Genomic DNA, 19,264 nt, shown 5'->3' with positions numbered 1-19,264 from the left:
TCTATATGTGATTTTTAATGCTTGCTGGCGAATAAATTGAAAATGAAATGAAATGAAAGTTTTAGCTGAGTTGAACGAGGCCTACTGTCCCAGCTTTGAGTGAAGGCGGAAACAGAAAAAGTTCCATTTTAGGCTGACCTGTGTTTCAGACATTCAAACAATGGGCTTTACTGCCGAGAACCGTGTATTCCTGGTTTCAAAATTTTGATGGGGGAAACCCTTTTCTGTAAAGAATGGGAAATGGGAGCCGGACCCACGCCTATAAGGAAGCAACACGGAAGTGGGGGACAGGCCCTGCCACAAGATCACTCGCAACTAAGGTCATCATGTGTGTCATCATGTTACCTGTGACATCACATTGAGCCACAAATCCTGGATTTACTGCAGGCCAAACAGTGTAACTACTTATTGTTTATAAACAGACTAAATTATGAAGAAAGTGACACTTTTCAAAACTTGTTATTCTTGCCTGCCATGGAAATCTATAAGAGGGTGTTACTTTTTTAAACAATGTGGTATTTTTTTTCTGTTACATTTCAAATGTAAGACAGCATGGTCTGGATGAAACACCATACAAATGCATGGGTTCAAATCCCACCAGGAGCCTCCGACGGAAGCTCACAACTGTACGGGTCTGAAAGTCAGTGTACTAGGCCTACTTTTGGATTGCCAAACACCAGTAGGCCTATCCGCACTTGCCTAACGTAGCCAATGTAAACAAATCTGTGAAATGTGGACCCAATCTTGTTCACCGAAGTTGCGATAAAATAACGGAAAGAAGAAAACACCGGATTCGAACCCATGCATTTGTACTGTTTCATTTAGACGCATGATGTTTGTTGCATATTAATGTGCTTTCAGATACTTTGAGAAAGGCTTCAGGCGGTGAAACATTAGCTCTTTTTTCTTTTAAATAAAGCAATTCTTAAAATTAAGAATACCCACAGCAATTTGTTATAATTTATGTCATACCTTATAAAAACAAAAGGGCATCAATTATTGTTAAAACTTTGGGGATATGCTGATAGGTCTAAAGTTTGAGCAGACCGCTTTGCCAACCATGCCCGAATTTGCTTGCAACCAAGAGGCCATGTAAACATAGTTGTATGATAAATTCAACAAGTAGTTGGAACCGAGTCATAAAATTGGCTTTTACTCAATTCATTTCTTATTTAAGCTAGTAGGTTGAAGTTTTTCCCATTGATGTTAATTTTTGGCCAATATCATCTTGCCCGCGGCCGCCCACGTAAAGCAGACTTGTAAAGTTCCATTGGTCATCTTCTGCCAATTGGTGGCGCATGCAACTAGCCCGATACCGGTTTTGGAAGAAAGGGAGGAGGGTTAACATCAGGCCACCTAAACGTCAACAACTTTAGGTGAGATTTTGAAGATTATAACAAACACAAGGGTTTATCGTGTGGAAATCATATTTTGACATGTCTTTATCAAATACTGAATAGGGCCTTAAGCATTATTTATAGTAACGTCTAATTATGGTCAAAAAAAAGAAGCAAAGCACACACACCCACAACTAGTTGTTGATGCACTGCCACTGCACTGCACTCTGCATGTATGATGATGTAATGCTCATCAACCAAATTCGGCAACCAGTTTCACCATGGTTTCACAAATTGTGCAACTTCTGGTTAGATAGAACAATAGTTTTTATGCTGATCAAATAATTTGAACTATTGTATTGTACATACTGATGCTATACGAGGTTAAATTAAACTTTAAAGACATTTTTATTGCTTTGCCTTTTAATTTATTGAGTTGAGAGCATTGAGAGTAAAATAAAGAGAGAGAGTAGACACTACACCCCATCACTAGACAGCTTTTGTGGTAGAAAGGAAGGAAGGCACTAAAAACTAACCTCTACAGCGGTTCGGAACTTTTCGTGTGCTCTCGGAATATTCCGGCACGGTTCGCGACGATCCCCCATGCAGCAGGTTTGGGGAGTTGTTACATAAGAGTGGACTAACCACTAGGACCTGGTTGTTAATGATTTCATGTCTAAAAGATGCAAGTACTGCTTCAGTTCAGACCTCTTTATTCAAGTACATTTGTAGCAGCAGGTTTGGGGAGTTGTTACATAAGAGTGGACTAACCACTAGGACCTGGTTGTTAATATTTTCATGTCTAAAAGATGCAAGCATATGCAAAATGACGTCATAAGGTCATTCTCGCTCGGGTATTCTCCGATGGGCCGAACCGCTGTGGAGTTTAGTATTTAGTGCCTTCCAGAAAGGAAGGGGGAGTAGAGGAGAGGGTGACCTGGCGGCAGTGCCAACACAAAACACTGGAGGATAAATGTGTTATTGTTGTTTTTTAATTAGCCACATTAATTATCGTTTTTGAACATTACAGAATTGGTTTTTCCTAACAAAACAGTTGCTGGCAGTGTACTGTAAGCACTTAATATGTGATCCTCCATATACATAAACTGACAAACCTGTAGAAAATTGTGATCGATCGGCTGTCTGGGTCACGAGAGAATAGTGAAAAAAACGATTACAAATTTAGCAATGCATCGATGCCAAAACAAAAATGAATAAAACGCTCACTGATCGATAAACTCCAAACGCGAAGTTAGATTATTTATTTCTCATCAAATGTGACGTTTCAGACAGAAATATTTCAAGAGATGTTTTCAACTATCATCATCATTAGTCCATGTAAGTTTTATGTAAAACTGTGATCTTCACGGTTCTTGTTTCTTACCAATTCTGTAACGTTCCTTTAAGTTTTTTAAGTATAAATTGTTGCTTGTAAATATTTTGCTTTCTACCTGAATTTCAAAAGAATCCATCGTTTTCTGACTTTATTTGCATCAGGTATTTCAAGCTGTCAGATGAGCTTTCAATCTGTGTTTGATTAGTCGTTAGTAATGGCCCCTCAATATGATGTCATCATCTTGGGTGCAGGAGTCAGTGGTAAGTCCTGACTATGATGTTTAATTCGGAAAGCAGTGGGTCAAGCGAAGGTGCTTAGCCAGTGTTTAGAAAAAGGTAGTTGCAATAACGTAACCCTCCTCCCAAAGGCAAAGCCGTCGGGAGGAGGGTTTTGTTATCGCAACTAAGAAAGAGGGTGAAAGTTGAAGAGGGTTTTTTAACAAAATGAAGTGCAGTGGCCAGTGGCATAACCAGATAGAGGGTGGGGGGGGGCTTGATCCATCCTGCTCAAAACACTTGCTTGATGCTTGATGAATATACACCTAGAAAGCTAACTGCTGGTCCTCTTATATCAATATAAACCACAAGGGAAACTGACTGGGTAAATTTGTAAATGATTGTCCTCTTGTCACGCAAAATGAGAACGAAAGAAAGTGCAATTTTTTGTTAATGATAGAGTTTTTGTTTTTGGTTGTTTTTAGGGTTTTACTGTTTTTGAGGTATAGATCTTTTGATGACTGCCTCTCCACCCATCTTCCCAATTTGTCTTTCCCCTCTGCCTTTCCCCTGTTTCCATAAGTAATGTTTTCTCATTTCCTTCCTCCTTTCCCATCTTTTCTTGTGTCGTCCCTATTTTATGTCACCTTTGCCTCTCAATTGTTTCAAGGTAATGTTCCCCTTCCCTTCTCTGTCCCATCCCCATCCCTGTATGTAATCAGAAATAGCAGAGTAAAAAATTGGTAAGAAACAAAAATCGTGAAGGTCACAGATTTACATAAAACTTACGCGGTCTAATGATGATGATGTTATTAGAAAACATTCCTCGAAATATTTCTGTCTGAAATTTCATATTTGATGAGAAATAAATAATCCAACTTCGCGTTTGGAGTTTATCGCTCAGTGAGCGTTTTATTCATTTTTGTTTTGGCGTCGATGCATTGTGACCCAGATGGCCGATTGATCTCAAACTTCTACAGGTTTGTCAGTGTATGTATGTGGATTACATAAAGTGCTTACACTGCCAGCAACTGTTTTGTGAGCAAAACCAATTCTGTAATGTTCCTTTAACTAGATTGCCAGAGTCTTTTAGCCCTACAGTGAAAAGAGTTGCCATCAGTCCTCTCGGTACAATAATTGTTCCCTGGTTGGGTTCTTTATTCATAATAAGTCCTATATGATAAATGTTGCCATATATACATCGGACAGGTTTGTCAGCTGCCAAGCTTCTGAATGCCCAGGGACAGAATGTACTTGTTCTTGAGGCCAGGGATCGAGTTGGGGGACGCACTTACACAAAGAGGGTAAGCGATGATCAATGAAGGTCAATATCTGATAAATATAATCTTTTTAAAATTGTAAAGTGCATCCAGGGATCTGTGATCCAGAGTGTGCTTTATAAATGCTGTTTCATAATTATTATACATCATAAAGCTGTTCAAATACTGCAAGATTCACAAGATTTAGAAAATGAGACACAAACATATCAAATTATCATTATTTTATTTGCCATAACAGTACAAAATACGATACTTTATACCCCGAGATGGGCAAGGGACAATAAAAGAAAATACATACTATGATCCGTAGATCTGTTGCCCCACATCTGGGGTACACAATGATATAAATATAGATAAACATATAGTACACAAAGCAATACAAAAAAAAGAGATAATTATTCAAAACCAATAGTAAATAACTAGTAAGTTAATAAATAAAACAATGTACAATTTTTCACAAGTGAAATGGCAGGGCCAGCAGGGTACATACTTGAATAATACCAGAGTCCTCGCATATTATTCACAACACCATATCTCTTTTTGTAATTATGCAGGATCCCTCATTTCAATATGCAGATATGGGAGGATCTTACATAGGCCCCTCCCAGAAGCGCATATCTAAGCTCGCTAATGAGCTAGGGTTGAACCTCCATCAAGTCAACGACAATGAAAGAGCTGTTTTCATGGACAAGGTACAAATACTATTTTTTGTTTTTTTTGTTATTATACACTAATGTGTGATAAGCACTGTATTATTATTGATTTTGTATATTTTTTGGTAATGAAACCAAGAATGTCATATAAGTGAGCTTAATCACCGTAGCTCACAAACTTGAGAACACTTTAAAACAAGGGTGCTTGCTATGTAAACCAGAAACGCTAGCGTGGGTAAATCCCTACTCTTCCATGATTAGTGTTCTAAGATTTCTTATGTGCACTACCAATACTAGTACACTGGGCCTAAGGCTTAATGTCCCATACAAAGAACAAAGCAATAGTGGCAATCTTGCTCAAGAACACAAGTGCCATGACTGGGACCGAACACACACTCTTTTGATCAGGAACACCAGAGCTTGAGTCTGGTGCTCTTAACCACTCAGTTGCACTCGGGAACCAGTTTCAGCTTCATAGAGCAATCTTCACAGTACTTATACAATCTACTTAGCATAAGAGTCAAGCTTTCTCCTGTAAATGATGGACAACCAGAACATACTGGTCAAAGCGTTGAGTTGTCACAACACCAGGTTTTACTTCCAGAACCTCCCACATTTCACGTGGAGAGATATTTCATGTACATGGTGTTATCTCAAACCTCATTAGATTGAGATGAAATACCGTCTATATTTTATTCTGCAAAAAATAGTTAATGACATTTCAACCCTTAGCAGAGTCTTTCTCTTTTAGCCTTTGAGAAAGACTCTGCTTGGGGGGGGGGGAACATCAGGCCATTAACTTTGTTTGCATTTATATCATAGATCCTTTTGGTTTGTAAGCAGTTTGCGACAGCTAATTTTACTTTCTCATTTTTATTTAAATCTTCCTCAGGGTAAGGTGTTGGCGTACAGAGATTTTCCCCGGATCTACAACCCGTTTGCTCTGATGGATTTTAATCATTTCTGGAGGACTGTGGATAATTATTGTAGACAGGTATGTTTTTTTCAGTGGAGTAGTTTTCATTTATGAAGCAGCAATTTAAAGGAAGAAGAAGAAATCTGATTGGGCTTCCATCATCAGTATTTTACCATCTGAAAGGAACTGGACACTTGGTAATTACTCAAAATAATTGTTAGCATAAAAACTTACTCGGAAATGAGCAATAGAGAGCTGTTGATTGATAAAACATTGTGAGAAACGGCTCCCTCTGAAGTATTGTAGTTTTCGAGAAAGAAAATATTTTCCACAAATTTGATTTCGAGATCTCAGGATTAGATTTTGAGGTCCCGAAATCAAGCATCTGAAAGCAAACTTTGTGTGACAAGAGTGTGTTTTTCTTCATTATTATCTCACAGCTTTGATGACCAATTGAGCTCATTATTTCACAGGTTTGTTATTTATGCATATGTTGAGATACACCAAGTGAGGTGACTGGTCTTTGACAATTACCAAAAGTGTCCAGTGCCTTTAAACCCTTCATATATTCCCCTGTTCCTATGTCACCGTCCAGGTCCCCTTGTCAGCACCGTGGGACTGCCCTAGAGCCACAGAATGGGATTCCATCACCACTCAGGAGTTCATTGACAAGACCTGCTGGACGAGGTTTACTAAAGCCAGCGCTGAGGCCATGATTAGGATGACATTTGCCATCGAGCCCAGAGACATGTCCTTTCTGTTCTTCCTTTGGTACAACAGGAGTGGTGGAAGTAAGTCTCAAACTCAGATCAAAAACAGTCTTAGGCTGTGTCCGAAACAACAACTTCTGCTACAGCTACTGCTGGTTTGCCTGTTGTTCAACACTGGCAGATGCGCTGATCTAGCAGTAGCTTTAGACGAAGTCACTGTTTTGGACACGGCCGTAGTCTCAGATAGATGGGGATAGTATAGAATCAGGACTGAAGAAGCTGAGATCTACCGCCCTCTGTGTCTGCTGGAGAGTCTATTAGCGCAAATATGGCTCACCAAGCTGGCGTTTATACCTGATTTCCTTGGCATTGAACGACTAAGAATATTTCTATTCCCCCTGGACAGGATGCTAGTCCATACCAGCTAGCACTGATACCCATTTGTACTCCTGTGTGAAGAGAAGCAGTTATGATAAAATGTCTTGCTCAAGAACACAAGTGTCATGACTGGCCAGGCCAGGATTCAAAACCCACATTCTGTAAATTATAGAACTTGAGTCCAGCACCCTAGATCGCCCGTCCCTTGTGTCTGCTGTGGGACCCTGCAACTCAGTACCAGAAGACACAAGTATAGGGCAAAATTATACCAGGCATCTAAAAAAGGTACATGAATAAACAGTTCTTCACATACAATTGGCAAAATGGAACCTGTATAAATCCAATGTCCGCTAATGAAAATGGGATTTTTGGGGGTCAAGTTTAGTAGAGGGGTCATGGGTAACGAACAGAAGGAAATGCGTTTGACGATCATTTGATTTGATAACTCATATATAATTTTCACAATTTTTAACTTAGATGCCTACACCCATATGGCGACAAGTGATGGAGCACAGGTAAGTTTCACACATTAGTGTAAATGCAAGATAAAAATGGCATAAAACACAAACTTGTATCATTTAGGGCTTCAAAAACCAACTGAAAAAAATTTGATTTTACAGATGACCCTTCTTTATAACTGAAATCTCCTTATCAAGGCTAAATTCAATCAAATCAGTTTGTAATTCAAAATATACCTTTGGTTTGTGAAACCGTTCAATTGTTTTAATCCTATGTAATTATAGATGTATACACTAAAACTAACCTGTGAAAAGTTCATGCCAAATGGTGGTCACGTTTTTGAGATATCTCGTTAAAAGTTTCTCAACATGGTTTATACTATCGAAAGCGCCTGTAGAATTCTAACCAAAAGTTTTTAACTGCCATTAATGTTAAAAGTGATTACCAAATGTATACCTTCTCTTCAAATAACAATAATAATAATAATAATAATAATCAAAAAATATCTGGCTTCTACTAGTTTAAAAAATGATGAAGTGTACGAGGCTGTTTTTTTTCTACTTGTGTGTAACATGGGCACATAACAGTATGCTGATGTATTAACTTTTACTCAATTATTTTTGTTTTGATGATTAGGAGAGTAAGATTGTTGGTGGATCGATGCAGGTCACAGAGCGTATTGCTGACATTCTGGGTACAGGTAAGTGGATGCAACCTTCTTTTGTATTCATCTTTTCTCAACTAAGAGTTGTGACGTTTATAAAAAATACCAACAGCTTCTTCAGTAAAGAAGAAGCTTTGTATCAAACTGTGCCCGAGTATGTGTTGTGTGGGCCCTACAGCGGATTTCACAAAATGCTGGGATTTATATAAAAAAATCTTTTTTATGCAAGTCGCCAGACACACAAAGCCTGAAGGCCACTACAAGGTGTGGGCTACAATTATTTTTGGTCCAGAGGCTGTTGCCACCTACTCCTAGGTTTGAAACAGGGTTACCCCTTTTACAGTCCATACGGGTGTAGGCTTGCGTATCATCAGTCCGACGCCTGGCCAGTAGAGCATAAAGCACTACCTCCCCAATTTTATGTAGCAAAGTGTTACGACCGAGATTCGAACCCACACTCTGCTGATCAAACACTAGAGCTTGAATTTGGTGCTCTTAACCGCTCGGCCATGGCATGCCATGATTAATCCTATCTCGAGTTAGGACAAGTAACCCGTCCTGACTAAGGATGGGATTAATGCGAACTCGTCCTAAGCAGTGCCTACTGTGACTATTGGATAATCAAGCCCTGGTACCAAGAAATTTATGACTGATTGAGCGAGTGAGTTACTGCTTTATGAAACCAGGTCTTTTTGTGGCAAACTGCTTGTAAAACCGTTAACCCTCCCACTATTACCGCATTTCTTGAGAAAACCACTCCATAACTCGCTATTCGGTAACAATGGCAGATTCCTTAAAGCTGATATAGAGAGTTGACCCATTCGTTGCCCAAAGTGTTTTCAATGAGAGTGGTAAACAGGAGAAGCCACCAGCCCTGCTCAATTGCAATGGAATAAAGGGCACTGTTGGTAGAAATAAGTTTCTCAAACCTCTGTCAATTTCTACAGTGGGAATCTGCAGCGCTGATTGACCATAGATACAAAGAAAATGCTTGGATAGTGTGGTTTGGGCTACTTGACCTTTATGTGCAAATCATATGGGAGATTTTGAGGCATCTTGTAGGATGCATCTTTAGGAGGGTCAAATTCAAATTCGCCTATGGAGACATTTAGTGAATAACTTCTCGTTGTATTTTCGTCAGATCATGTGTTGCTCAACAAGCCTGTTTCCAAAGTAACTCAACATGAGGATGGAAGCATTACGGTAGCAACGCTTGATGGTGACAGCTACAGCTGTGCGCATGTTATTAGCGCTGTACCCCAAGCTCTGATTGGTCGAATCACATTCTCACCTCCATTACCCTCGCTAAGGAACCAGGTACGTCGGACGTTGGAGCAAAAAATACTTTTCATTCCAAAGTTTTTTTTATTGCGCCAGCATCTGAGTGAAAAAGCCTTTATTTAATTAAAGCAGAAAAAAAAATGGTAGGGTTCTTTTTCTTGCCTTCTTTTGAGTTTGATAAATTTACCATATTTTTGACACACGAGGGTGCTTTCAATGGTGAATTTCCTTGCATCACAATGTCAGTTTCATCTCGTTTTGACTGCCTGTATGTTATTCCCTTGTATCAATGACTAAATCAACAACAAGAACAACAAAGAAAACGTTGTTCTTTTAACTTGTTTTGCATCATGACATTTGCTTCACACACACCCTCACACTGTCAAAAATATTATGCAGATTCAATGTATGAATGAAATGTTGCCACCCCTATTTTTTAATCTGGACTAGTCCAATAAGCCTTTTTGAGGTATGGCATGTATTGGGGATATGATAGGAGTGTACTGTTTGGTTTGGGTGTATACACACAAATTTACCCAAACCTTATAGTGTCCGCCATATCTCAAAAATGCTTTTGCAGCTGTACCATTATGGTAACATCAAACAGTTTTTTTTTTTTTTAAACGAGTGTATTCAGCAAAGACTGTGCAAAAAAAGGTGTTTTTAGATTATAATTTATGTTTTTCATCTTGTGCTTATTTAGTTCATCCAGCGGATTCCGATGGGATCTTGTATCAAAGTGCTGTTGTATTACAAGATGCCATTCTGGAGAGAGCTGGGTGAGTCACTAATCCACTCTGTTTGAGTTGCTTTTGTGAACGCTTTTTTTTTCACCCAATAAACTGGTCATTTCTGTTCAAAATAGTTGCATTGGTTTGTCTAAATTTTAAAAATCAAATTCCGGTAAGATTTTACATCGTAACTGTCAGACAGTGTTCTGAACAAAATCTTCAGTATTTCCTCAAATGTTCAGACAAATCTTAATTTAACTAGGATCTTTCCTCACTCACCCTAGAAAAATTGAACACCAATTTATAGATTTAGGGAAGGGCATCTTTTCTCAATACTTTAGTGTGCATGTGTTCTTGTTATTAGATTTCTGTGGTGATCTGTGTGGTACAGAGCTACTGGCTGAAGCTCATGATGACACCAAGCCAGACGGATCCTATCCAGCTCTTGTAGGGTAAGATCTTCTGTTTCACGCAAACACAAATAAACCAATCGCTTGAAGCAAGATTTTTGAACAATGTCTGGTTAAATGAATTGAAGGTATTCCTAGACTAGGGCAGCATTGCTAGATCACATGGTTTGGGGCAAGCTTTTGTATTGCAACCTCAAGATGGGCAAACCCTGGTACCGTTGGGCCATTCACCTACTTACACATTCATTCAAAGTTGTGTTTGGGTGTTCACTGTATCTCACATGATCGTGAGTATGCAAAACTACAGGACAAAGCAACTACACTAGTCTGAGAAACTCATATGAGGTTTGTGGAGGTTTTTCAGGGTTCAATTTTGAGTTGACACTTTCCCTTATATATTAATTTGGTACTTCAGTGAAATCAAATTCGCTCAAGCATGCTCATAAGTTTCAACGATGTTCATTGGTTGGTTTCAGATTCTTGAATGCTGATAATGCCAGGAAGTACTGCATGGAAACCCCAGAGAAAAGGTAACCAATGTTCACTCCTCAAGTCGTACCTAGTCTTAATCCAATACATGGGGCTACAAGGCTTATTGCCTCCGCTGCCTCTCTGAAGTATCAGGGGCCAATTTCATAGAGCTGCTTAAGCAAAAAAATTGCTAAAACACGAAAATAGCTCGCTTAAATTTCATGCCATATACATTGCTTGTGACTGGTATTTAGCTGTTGTTTACTTGTAGCATAACAATTTAGTGGAGTCTTGGCCGGTAATCTGATTTTACTAAGCAAGGATGTTTTTGCTTAAGCAAAATTTTGTGCTTAAGCAGCTCTGAAGGTGACTAAGATTCCAATTCAAATGGTTATTCTGTCCCATAGCAGATATATATATTGTTTTTGTATGTGTATGTGTATTGATACTTTTTCAAGTTCTGTGATTCAAAAATAACATCTATATAGCAGATAATTGACTTAGTGGGATTTGATTATTTATTACAGAGCCAGTATGGTAGCTGAGGTGTACTCCAAAGTCTTCAAATCGAATGAAGCGCTTAATGTGAGTGTCATCATGGATTAAAAAACAACAATAACCTCTTCAATCTTTTAGGATGGTTAGGGTGTGCAATTTTTGCTGAATAAAGTTGTCTAATGGTTGGTCTTTGCTTCTCAAATATGGTGATTTGGATACTCTCCATTACCAAGACAAATCTCATGAAAGTTACCACATAATTGGGATGATGATCATATACGCCTCTCTTAATATTTATGCATGAGGTACGTCACAATGCTAACTCAAAACGAGGCGATGGGTGCAGCCACTGCAAGTGATGGGGAACGTGCGCCCACAGCCTCATATTGGGTAAGAATTATGACGTCATGCATAAGTATTAAGAGAGGCGTATTGTTGCGTCAGTGCGAAAAGCTGTATCTTGTATGGAAATGCTTCATTCAAAAGGTTTGTGTCTTGGCGCTTACTGGTTTTGAGTGTACATCCAGGCTATTTTTATCAAGACAACGTTTTGACAATTTCGAATTTAGGAGATACACTATTTTTGCGCTGACCTGATGATATGACATTCACTTTTTAGTGAGGGGAATATTCTCTTGATGGTAACTTTATTTTGATTATTTCTTTAGATGTTTTTTTTTTTTTTTGGGGGGGGTATTTAATTTGTTTGTTATGAATGGAAATGTTCTAGTTCATTCTCTACTGACTGAATTGTTTCTGTGGATTTGTGATTTGTCTGATAGCCTGTAGCTACAGTGGAACAGAACTGGATGGCAGAGCAGTACTCTGGTGGTTGTTATATGGGAGCCACTGCCCCTGGGGTCTTGACTACAATGGGAAGGTAGGTGTGCGCTTCAACAATTTAGGCTGGAAATCCACGTTCCTATAATGCCCCGTGCGTAATTCGAAGTACTCAATGCGTAAAAGTGAAATCAAACACAGGGCAAAAGAACCCTTGCGTCGGCCGCCATCTTTGGTGAATCATGCAATCGTGAAAGGCTATCATTTCAAAAGGTTACGGGAGATAGAAAAAATGCGTTGTCAGCAGTAACGGACATGTGCATCTACAATTCCGAAGTGGCTGACACCATGTGTACTTATTGCGTACATCCGTAAAGACTATTTATTTTGCTTGGCGTGATGTTAACAACTCATCTTAAAATAAAACTTAGTGCTTTGTGAAATGGAGTTATGGTAAGAATATTGGTACATTATTTGGTTAACCTCTTACTCCGATGTTTGTAAGCACTGTATACTCAGTTCTTGGCTTGCTCTAGATTGAGTTCGAATCCCACCCGAGTAATATACCTGGGATTTGGTTCACACAACCCGGGAAAGTATTGAGTAAACAGTAATGAGTATACACATGACATCAGTGTAAGGGTAAAACCAAGTTATACTCTTTATCCCTAATGCAATTTTAAAATCCTATTAAAGACACTGGACACTATTGGTAATTGTCAAAGACTAGTCTTCACAGTTGCAGTATCTCAACATATGCATAAAATAACACACCTATGAAAATTTGAGCTCAATCGGTTGTCGAAGTTGCGAGATACTAATGAAAGAAAAAAACACCCTTGTCCCACCATGGTCACACAAAGTTGTGTGCTTTCAGATGCTTGATTTCGAGACCTCAAATTTTAAATCTGAGGTCTCGAAATCAAATTCGTGGGAAATTACTTCTTTCTCGAAAACTACGTCACTTCAGAGGGAGCTGTTTCTCACTATGTTTTATACTATCAACCTCTCCCCATTACTTGTAATCAAGAAAGGTTTTATGATAATTATTTGGAGTAATTACCAATAGTGTCCACAGCCTTAAAAGACTGGCACAGTTCCTATAAGAACTACATGCGTCCATAAATCCACAATCTATCTAATTCACTGCAATGTCAGCAATCAGTCAATCATTCAGCTGATGTGTTTTCCTTTCTCTCATTTTCAGAGTAATCCGAACTCCTGTTGGTAAGGTTTACTTTGCCGGTACCGAGACAGCAACAAGATGGAGTGGTTACATGGACGGTGCTGTCCAGGCTGGAGAAAGGGCGGCCAGAGAGGTAAGTCAGATCATGGAACAGCATCTGGTTGAATATTGTGCTTCATCAACAGGGCTTTCAATTTCATAAAGTTGTTAAGCAGAAAATACTGCTTTGCAAATCTCTTTGCTAAGCACGAAATATATGCAGCACCAGTGGCAGCAATGGCAACTGTATGGCATTCTTGCTGGTGACCTATTTTTGCTAAGCAAGATTTTGTTGTGCTTGGCAAACTTTTGTGCTTACAGGTTTTATGAAATTTGACCGTGGTTGAACTTGGTGCTTCAACCAGGAATTCCAGCTCCTGGGCCTAATTTCATAGAGCTGCTTATTTAAAGCAGAAAATACTGCTGGACAACTTTCTACCAAGCCAACTTTCTACCAATGAGCAGGATACCAGTCACAAATTGTACATGTGAATTGTACATGTGACATGACAGTTGACTGGAAACATTGTTCTGTTAAGCATAATTTTGATGCATGCTTAAGTGCTTTTTGTGCTTGAGCACCTCCATCAAATTGGGCCCTGGACTGAAAATATTGCCTAAAAAAGTTGTGTGAATTGGTGGCTACGGCTAGGGCTCTTGATCGCCGTGTCTTTATGTGTTGAAGCATAGGCTGCCCTTAGCAAGACAGTAGCCTTTGCCACAGCCTTAGCAAGCACGTTCATGTATTAATAAAAAAAAATGAATTTAATCTGTCTTTGCACATTCTATTAGTCTTTTGAGATTGTTTGAAGTCTGCTCAACATGTGTTATATTTTACCCCTCTGTATTCATTGTGTAATGTGATTATAATTCTGTTTTATTTTACTTTTTATAAGTATGTTTTCCTTGAATTCCTATTGTAAATCTGGCGCCACCAAGTGTCCTGAAAGTCGTCCACTGCATGCATCCTTCTGTTTAATGTCACTGGTTTTGATTTGTCTTCAGTCCCTTTCTACAGGTTTTACTGGTTCAGTTGCAGAATTGTTTTTTTTTTGTGTTATACATTTAATCTTCTGAAGTTATTCTTTCTGTCGAAATTGTTGTTGTTTTTTTCCCCCAGCAAATGTTATTTCAGCATTAGATTATGAATGTTTGTGCATTATAGATAGATTTGTTTACAGTATTTGTATTACTGTTGTTTATGTCGTATTCTAGTTGTTTAATTTATAAGTGTTCAAGTCAGTCAAAGTGTTAATTTTCCCATTGGACAGAATGTGAAATAAAAAAACCCATTATAGTTAAGGAAATAATGATTTCATTTCTACCACTATAGGGTAATCCTAATTTCAGCACAAAGCATTTGTTGCCTTGTTCAGTATAATCAAATTGGTAGGCAATGTCAGTTCTGATGTAAAGGCAGTGGACACTTTTGGTAATTGTCAAAGACTAGCCTTCACAGTTGCTGTATCTCAACATATGCATAAAATAACAAACCTGTGAAAATTTGAGCTCAATCGGTCATAGAACTTCCGAGATAATAATGAAAGAAAAAAACGCCCTTGTCACACGAAGTTGTGTGCGTTTAGATGGTTGATTTTGAGACCTCAAATTCTAAATCTGAGGTCTCAAAATCAAATTCATGGAAAATTACTTCTTTCTCAAAAACTACGTTACTTCAGAGGGAGCTGTTTCTCACAATGTTTTATACCATTAACCTCTCCCCATTGCTCGTCACCAAGAAAGGTTTATGCTAGTAATTACCAATAGTGTCCACTGCCTTTAACCTTTACAGAATATGTTGCCTGTTTAGGAAAAAGTATATGGGAAAATTCAATACAATAATCTTAATTTTCCATTATTTACGAGAGGGGAAAACGATAAGAAAATGAGGTTCTGTATTTTCTAATTTTCTCAAAGACTTTTGTGTAAATCTGAGGCTTTATTTTGTTGATGATTACAGGTGCTATGTGCAAAGGGAATGTTGAATGAGAATGAAATATGGGAGCCCGAACCTGACCCAGAGGTAAGTATAACTACGCCCAAATTGAGTTCAACTTTATTTGATTGTATAACATTCACACGATTATTGAGTGTTTAAAGGCCGTGGACACTATTGGTAATTGTCAAAGACCAGTTTTCTCACTTGGTGTATCTTAACATATGCATAAAATAACAAACCTGTGAAAATTTGAGCTCAATTGGTCGTTGAAGTTGCGAGATAATAATGAAAGAAAAAACACCCTCGTCGCACGAAGTTGTGTGCGTTTAGATGGTTGATTTCGAGACCTCAAATTCTAAACTTGAGGTCTCGAAATCAAATTCGTGGAAAATTACTTCTTTCTCGAAAACTATGTCACTTCAGAGGGAGCCTATTCTCACAATGGTTTATACCATCAAAATCTCCCCATTACTCGTCACCAAGTAAGATTTTACGCTAATATTTATTTTGAGTAGTTATCAATAGTGTCCACTGCCTTTAAGTTTAACTTTAAAAGAAGCTAGGATATTGAAACAAGTTCCCCCAAAAGCCCTTTATACCTTAATCTAATAACAACAGAAGACGATCAGAGTATAATGATCTAAACTTTAACAACTGGCTCTTCTCAGAGCCACCACTCTTACTTTGAAACTTTTAAATGGAAAAAACGCCCTCAGTTTACAGAGAAATGATCTCATATAAAAAATAAAAATGTTTGGGTAGGGCTGTTTTTCATGAAAGGGCAGTGCTTTACTCCAATCTAATCGATTGTTTCTTTCTATCATCCGTAGAATGATGGAGTGACCAACAATCCCTATGTTAACAGTCTCTTCCTACGTACAGTTCCATCAGTCTCAACTTTCCTCAAACTAGTCGGGGGTTCTGTAACCATCGGGACGTTGGCTGCTCTACTTTACATCCACAAAGATAGAGTACCGCAGTTGTTCTCCAAATAAGATTTTTGTTTCTACTTTTTTCCCTATATAAATCATGGCTGATGAAGATTTTATCTTTGGTGCTGGAATATAATTCAATATCTGTAAAGAATGCTATTAATGATTGGACATGTAATTCTTACATTATTCTATTTATGATAATTAATATAATTAATGAAATGCAAGCGCTCAGTGTGCTGAAATTGTTCATGCGACTTTAACCCTCCTACTGTATGACCAGTTATTAACATCCACTGTGGTTTTGAAATGAAAGATACACTACGCCAACATGCAATGTGACATCACGCGTTAACATTTCTACACAGTATAGTTTTGTGCATAGTTGTTTAACCCTACATAACCTGTGCGGTTGAATGGTTTTGAATGGTTGGTCCAGAGCAAGTTCAATCAATGGACTAAAGTTGACTATTGTCCACAATTGGGCGATTTTGCCTGGTACCCAGGATGTATTTCATGCGTAGGTAACCATGGAACATTGACTAGTGGTTGACAAATGGTCGCTGATCGAACTTTCTCCAACTCGCTGGAGAAAGTACCAAGGGGTTGAGTAGGAGGAAAAGAGAATTGTTCTGCCTGAACTGTGAGTCCACTTTCTGCTGGTTCAAGTTGTGAATTTTTAATAACAAGTCATTTTAAAACTTGAATAATCAGGACCAATGTGTGACTGTCTGTTTGTATTTTGCATATGAAACAATGGGTGTTTGTTTTTTAGAATAATTTGTTTGTTACAAAATGACACTTGCACTGCATATGTGTCATAATCCTTTCTAGCCAGCTCAAAATCCTATGACAAAATATAGACTTGCCATCAATCGGCTATTCGGCTGGTCTTCTTAACTCTTGTTGACCAGTTCTTTGATCTATTCAGGCATGCTTTTAATCTTCCAACCTCTTGGAAGATGTGGAGATACACCTTTTTGTTAAAGACAGTGGACACTATTGGATTGTCAAAGACTAGTCTTCTCACTTGGTGTATCTCAACATATGCATACAAAATTAAACCTGTGAAAATTTGAACTCAACTGGTCGTCGAAGTTGCGAGATACTAATGAAAGAAAAAACACCCTTGTCACACGAAGTTGTGTGCTTTCAGATGCTTGATTTCAGGACCTCAAAATATAATTCTGAGGTCTCGAAACCAAATTCATGGAAAATTACTCCTTTCTCAAAAACTCTGTTATTTCAGAGGGAGCCGTTTCTCACAATGTTTTATACTATCAACAGCTCTCCATTACTCGTTACCAAGTAAGTTTTTATTTAAAAAATTATTTTGAGTAATTACCAAGTGTCCACTGCCTTAAACTTAATGAGTATCAACTAATAAATCACAAGGGAGACTGAATGGGTAAATTTTAAATAATTTGGAGTTGATCGAAGACAAATTGACTGAAGTGGGACTTGAACCTGCGACCTCCAGATTAATTAATAATAATATATTAATAATAATAATAATATTAATAATAATAAGACTTGTAATGCACACGTATCCACCCTGCTGGGTGTTCAAGGCGCAGAAAAAAAATTGAGCTATCTAGCCCTATGTGGGTGGTCTCCCTATTTTGTCATTATCTTTGTTGGGGGGTGCCAGTGAACAGTCATTCAAAGTGTAACTGTCGTGTAACCAGGGATCACTCCCAGGTTGAATCGGAAACTAGCTTCAGTTTGAGAGAAACATTAGCTGCTTTATATTTAGCGATTATTGTTTTCTCACTTTGCACAATTTAATCTTGTACTTTGACCGACCAACAAAGCAAAATCAAAACAAGAAAATTTCTATATAAAGAAAGCATACAGACCACATTATGTTTTAAAATTCTGTTTTATTTCAAAATAAATCAGTACAAAACTAAATCAAAATATTTTAACAACTTTAGAATTTATTTTATATAAAACAATAAATCTTGCCTGGGTAATAATTAATAGTTTTTTTTGTTAAAGAGAAGGGGTTTGCCCAAGTGTTCCTGCTTTGATTGGCTGCATATTGCACCACAGCACCTTGTAAACCATTACGCTATGTAAAGGAAAAGATGTCTCATACTTGTAAATGTAGCTCCATATACCTTACAGAAAAAACACTGAATATCGGAGCACCAGGAGTTTGGGTTGATAGGTTTAAAAAATTAAACGCTATATAAGAAGCCACTGGTATTATTGTTATAAAATGATAAATGATAATGTGAAAATATGTTGTTTGTTGACGTGCATATGTGACTGAACATTTCTTCTTCAAAAGTCTTTAAAAGAAACCAAACTTGAAAACATTGATACTGCTATTTATATTAACCCGTCGTACCAGACATTAAAACATAATTAAGTGATAAAGGCTGTCATTTTTGTTGTCAATGTGTTAACCACGGCTAGGTTCTGCTTGCGTAAACATGTCACAAGTGCTCTGCGAGCGTTAGTGCTCAGAGGGAATTATGTGAGCGCAAAAATCAAATGACTGATGTCAAAGGTAGACGGCAGTCATAAAAGTGTCAGCGACTCCATGGATTAAATGTATGGGAAACCAAAATTAATATTCTTTATCCCCGACGCAAATCTATTAAGTCACATTTCTGTTAAACAATGCCTTTTATGAAAAAAAAACAACAAAGTGAATCATGCAATATTACACAACCACATGTTGTGGTCTGAGCTGGAATTAGTGAAATGCCTGCACATGCTACAATACAATGTTACGAAAACAAGCCAATACGATACCCTGATGACGAGCATTTACCATCAAGAATAAAAAAGGATTTCTTTAGAGCTGCCAACATTTGCATTTTGCAAATTGGGGAAATTTTATACTAGCATCAGGGAGCTATTTAGAATCAAAATTGAACATATTAGACTAGGGCCTAATTTCATAGAGCTGCTAAGCACAATTAAGTAGCCAAGCACAGTAAAATGCTGCTTATTAGAATAAGGTTACCAGCCACGATACCATGTCTCATGTGCAATTTGTGACTGGTATCCCGCTCATTTATGCAAAGCAAGCAAT

General features: G+C 38.0%; 1 protein-coding gene across 1 annotated transcript; it reads left to right on the top strand.

Annotated features, from left to right (window-relative positions):
- Positions 1 to 1,283: 1,283 nt before the first annotated feature.
- Positions 1,284 to 19,152, top strand: LOC139954452 (amine oxidase [flavin-containing] B-like). Its single transcript, XM_071954291.1, has 17 exons — positions 1,284 to 1,376; positions 2,835 to 2,933; positions 4,098 to 4,192; positions 4,723 to 4,860; positions 5,714 to 5,815; positions 6,333 to 6,528; positions 7,303 to 7,340; positions 7,921 to 7,984; positions 9,090 to 9,265; positions 9,933 to 10,008; positions 10,325 to 10,412; positions 10,847 to 10,900; positions 11,369 to 11,426; positions 12,122 to 12,219; positions 13,327 to 13,438; positions 15,305 to 15,367; positions 16,114 to 19,152. The coding sequence occupies exons 2-17, from the start codon at positions 2,888 to 2,890 to the stop codon at positions 16,276 to 16,278; spliced, it is 1,569 nt and encodes a 522-aa protein (XP_071810392.1). The 5' UTR covers positions 1,284 to 1,376; positions 2,835 to 2,887; the 3' UTR covers positions 16,279 to 19,152.
- Positions 19,153 to 19,264: the final 112 nt, after the last annotated feature.

Source organism: Asterias amurensis, chromosome 1 (genome assembly GCF_032118995.1).
Source record: "Asterias amurensis chromosome 1, ASM3211899v1".
NCBI classification, from domain to species: Eukaryota; Metazoa; Echinodermata; class Asteroidea; order Forcipulatida; family Asteriidae; genus Asterias; species Asterias amurensis.
This window is presented reverse-complemented; position numbering and strand designations above follow the sequence as displayed.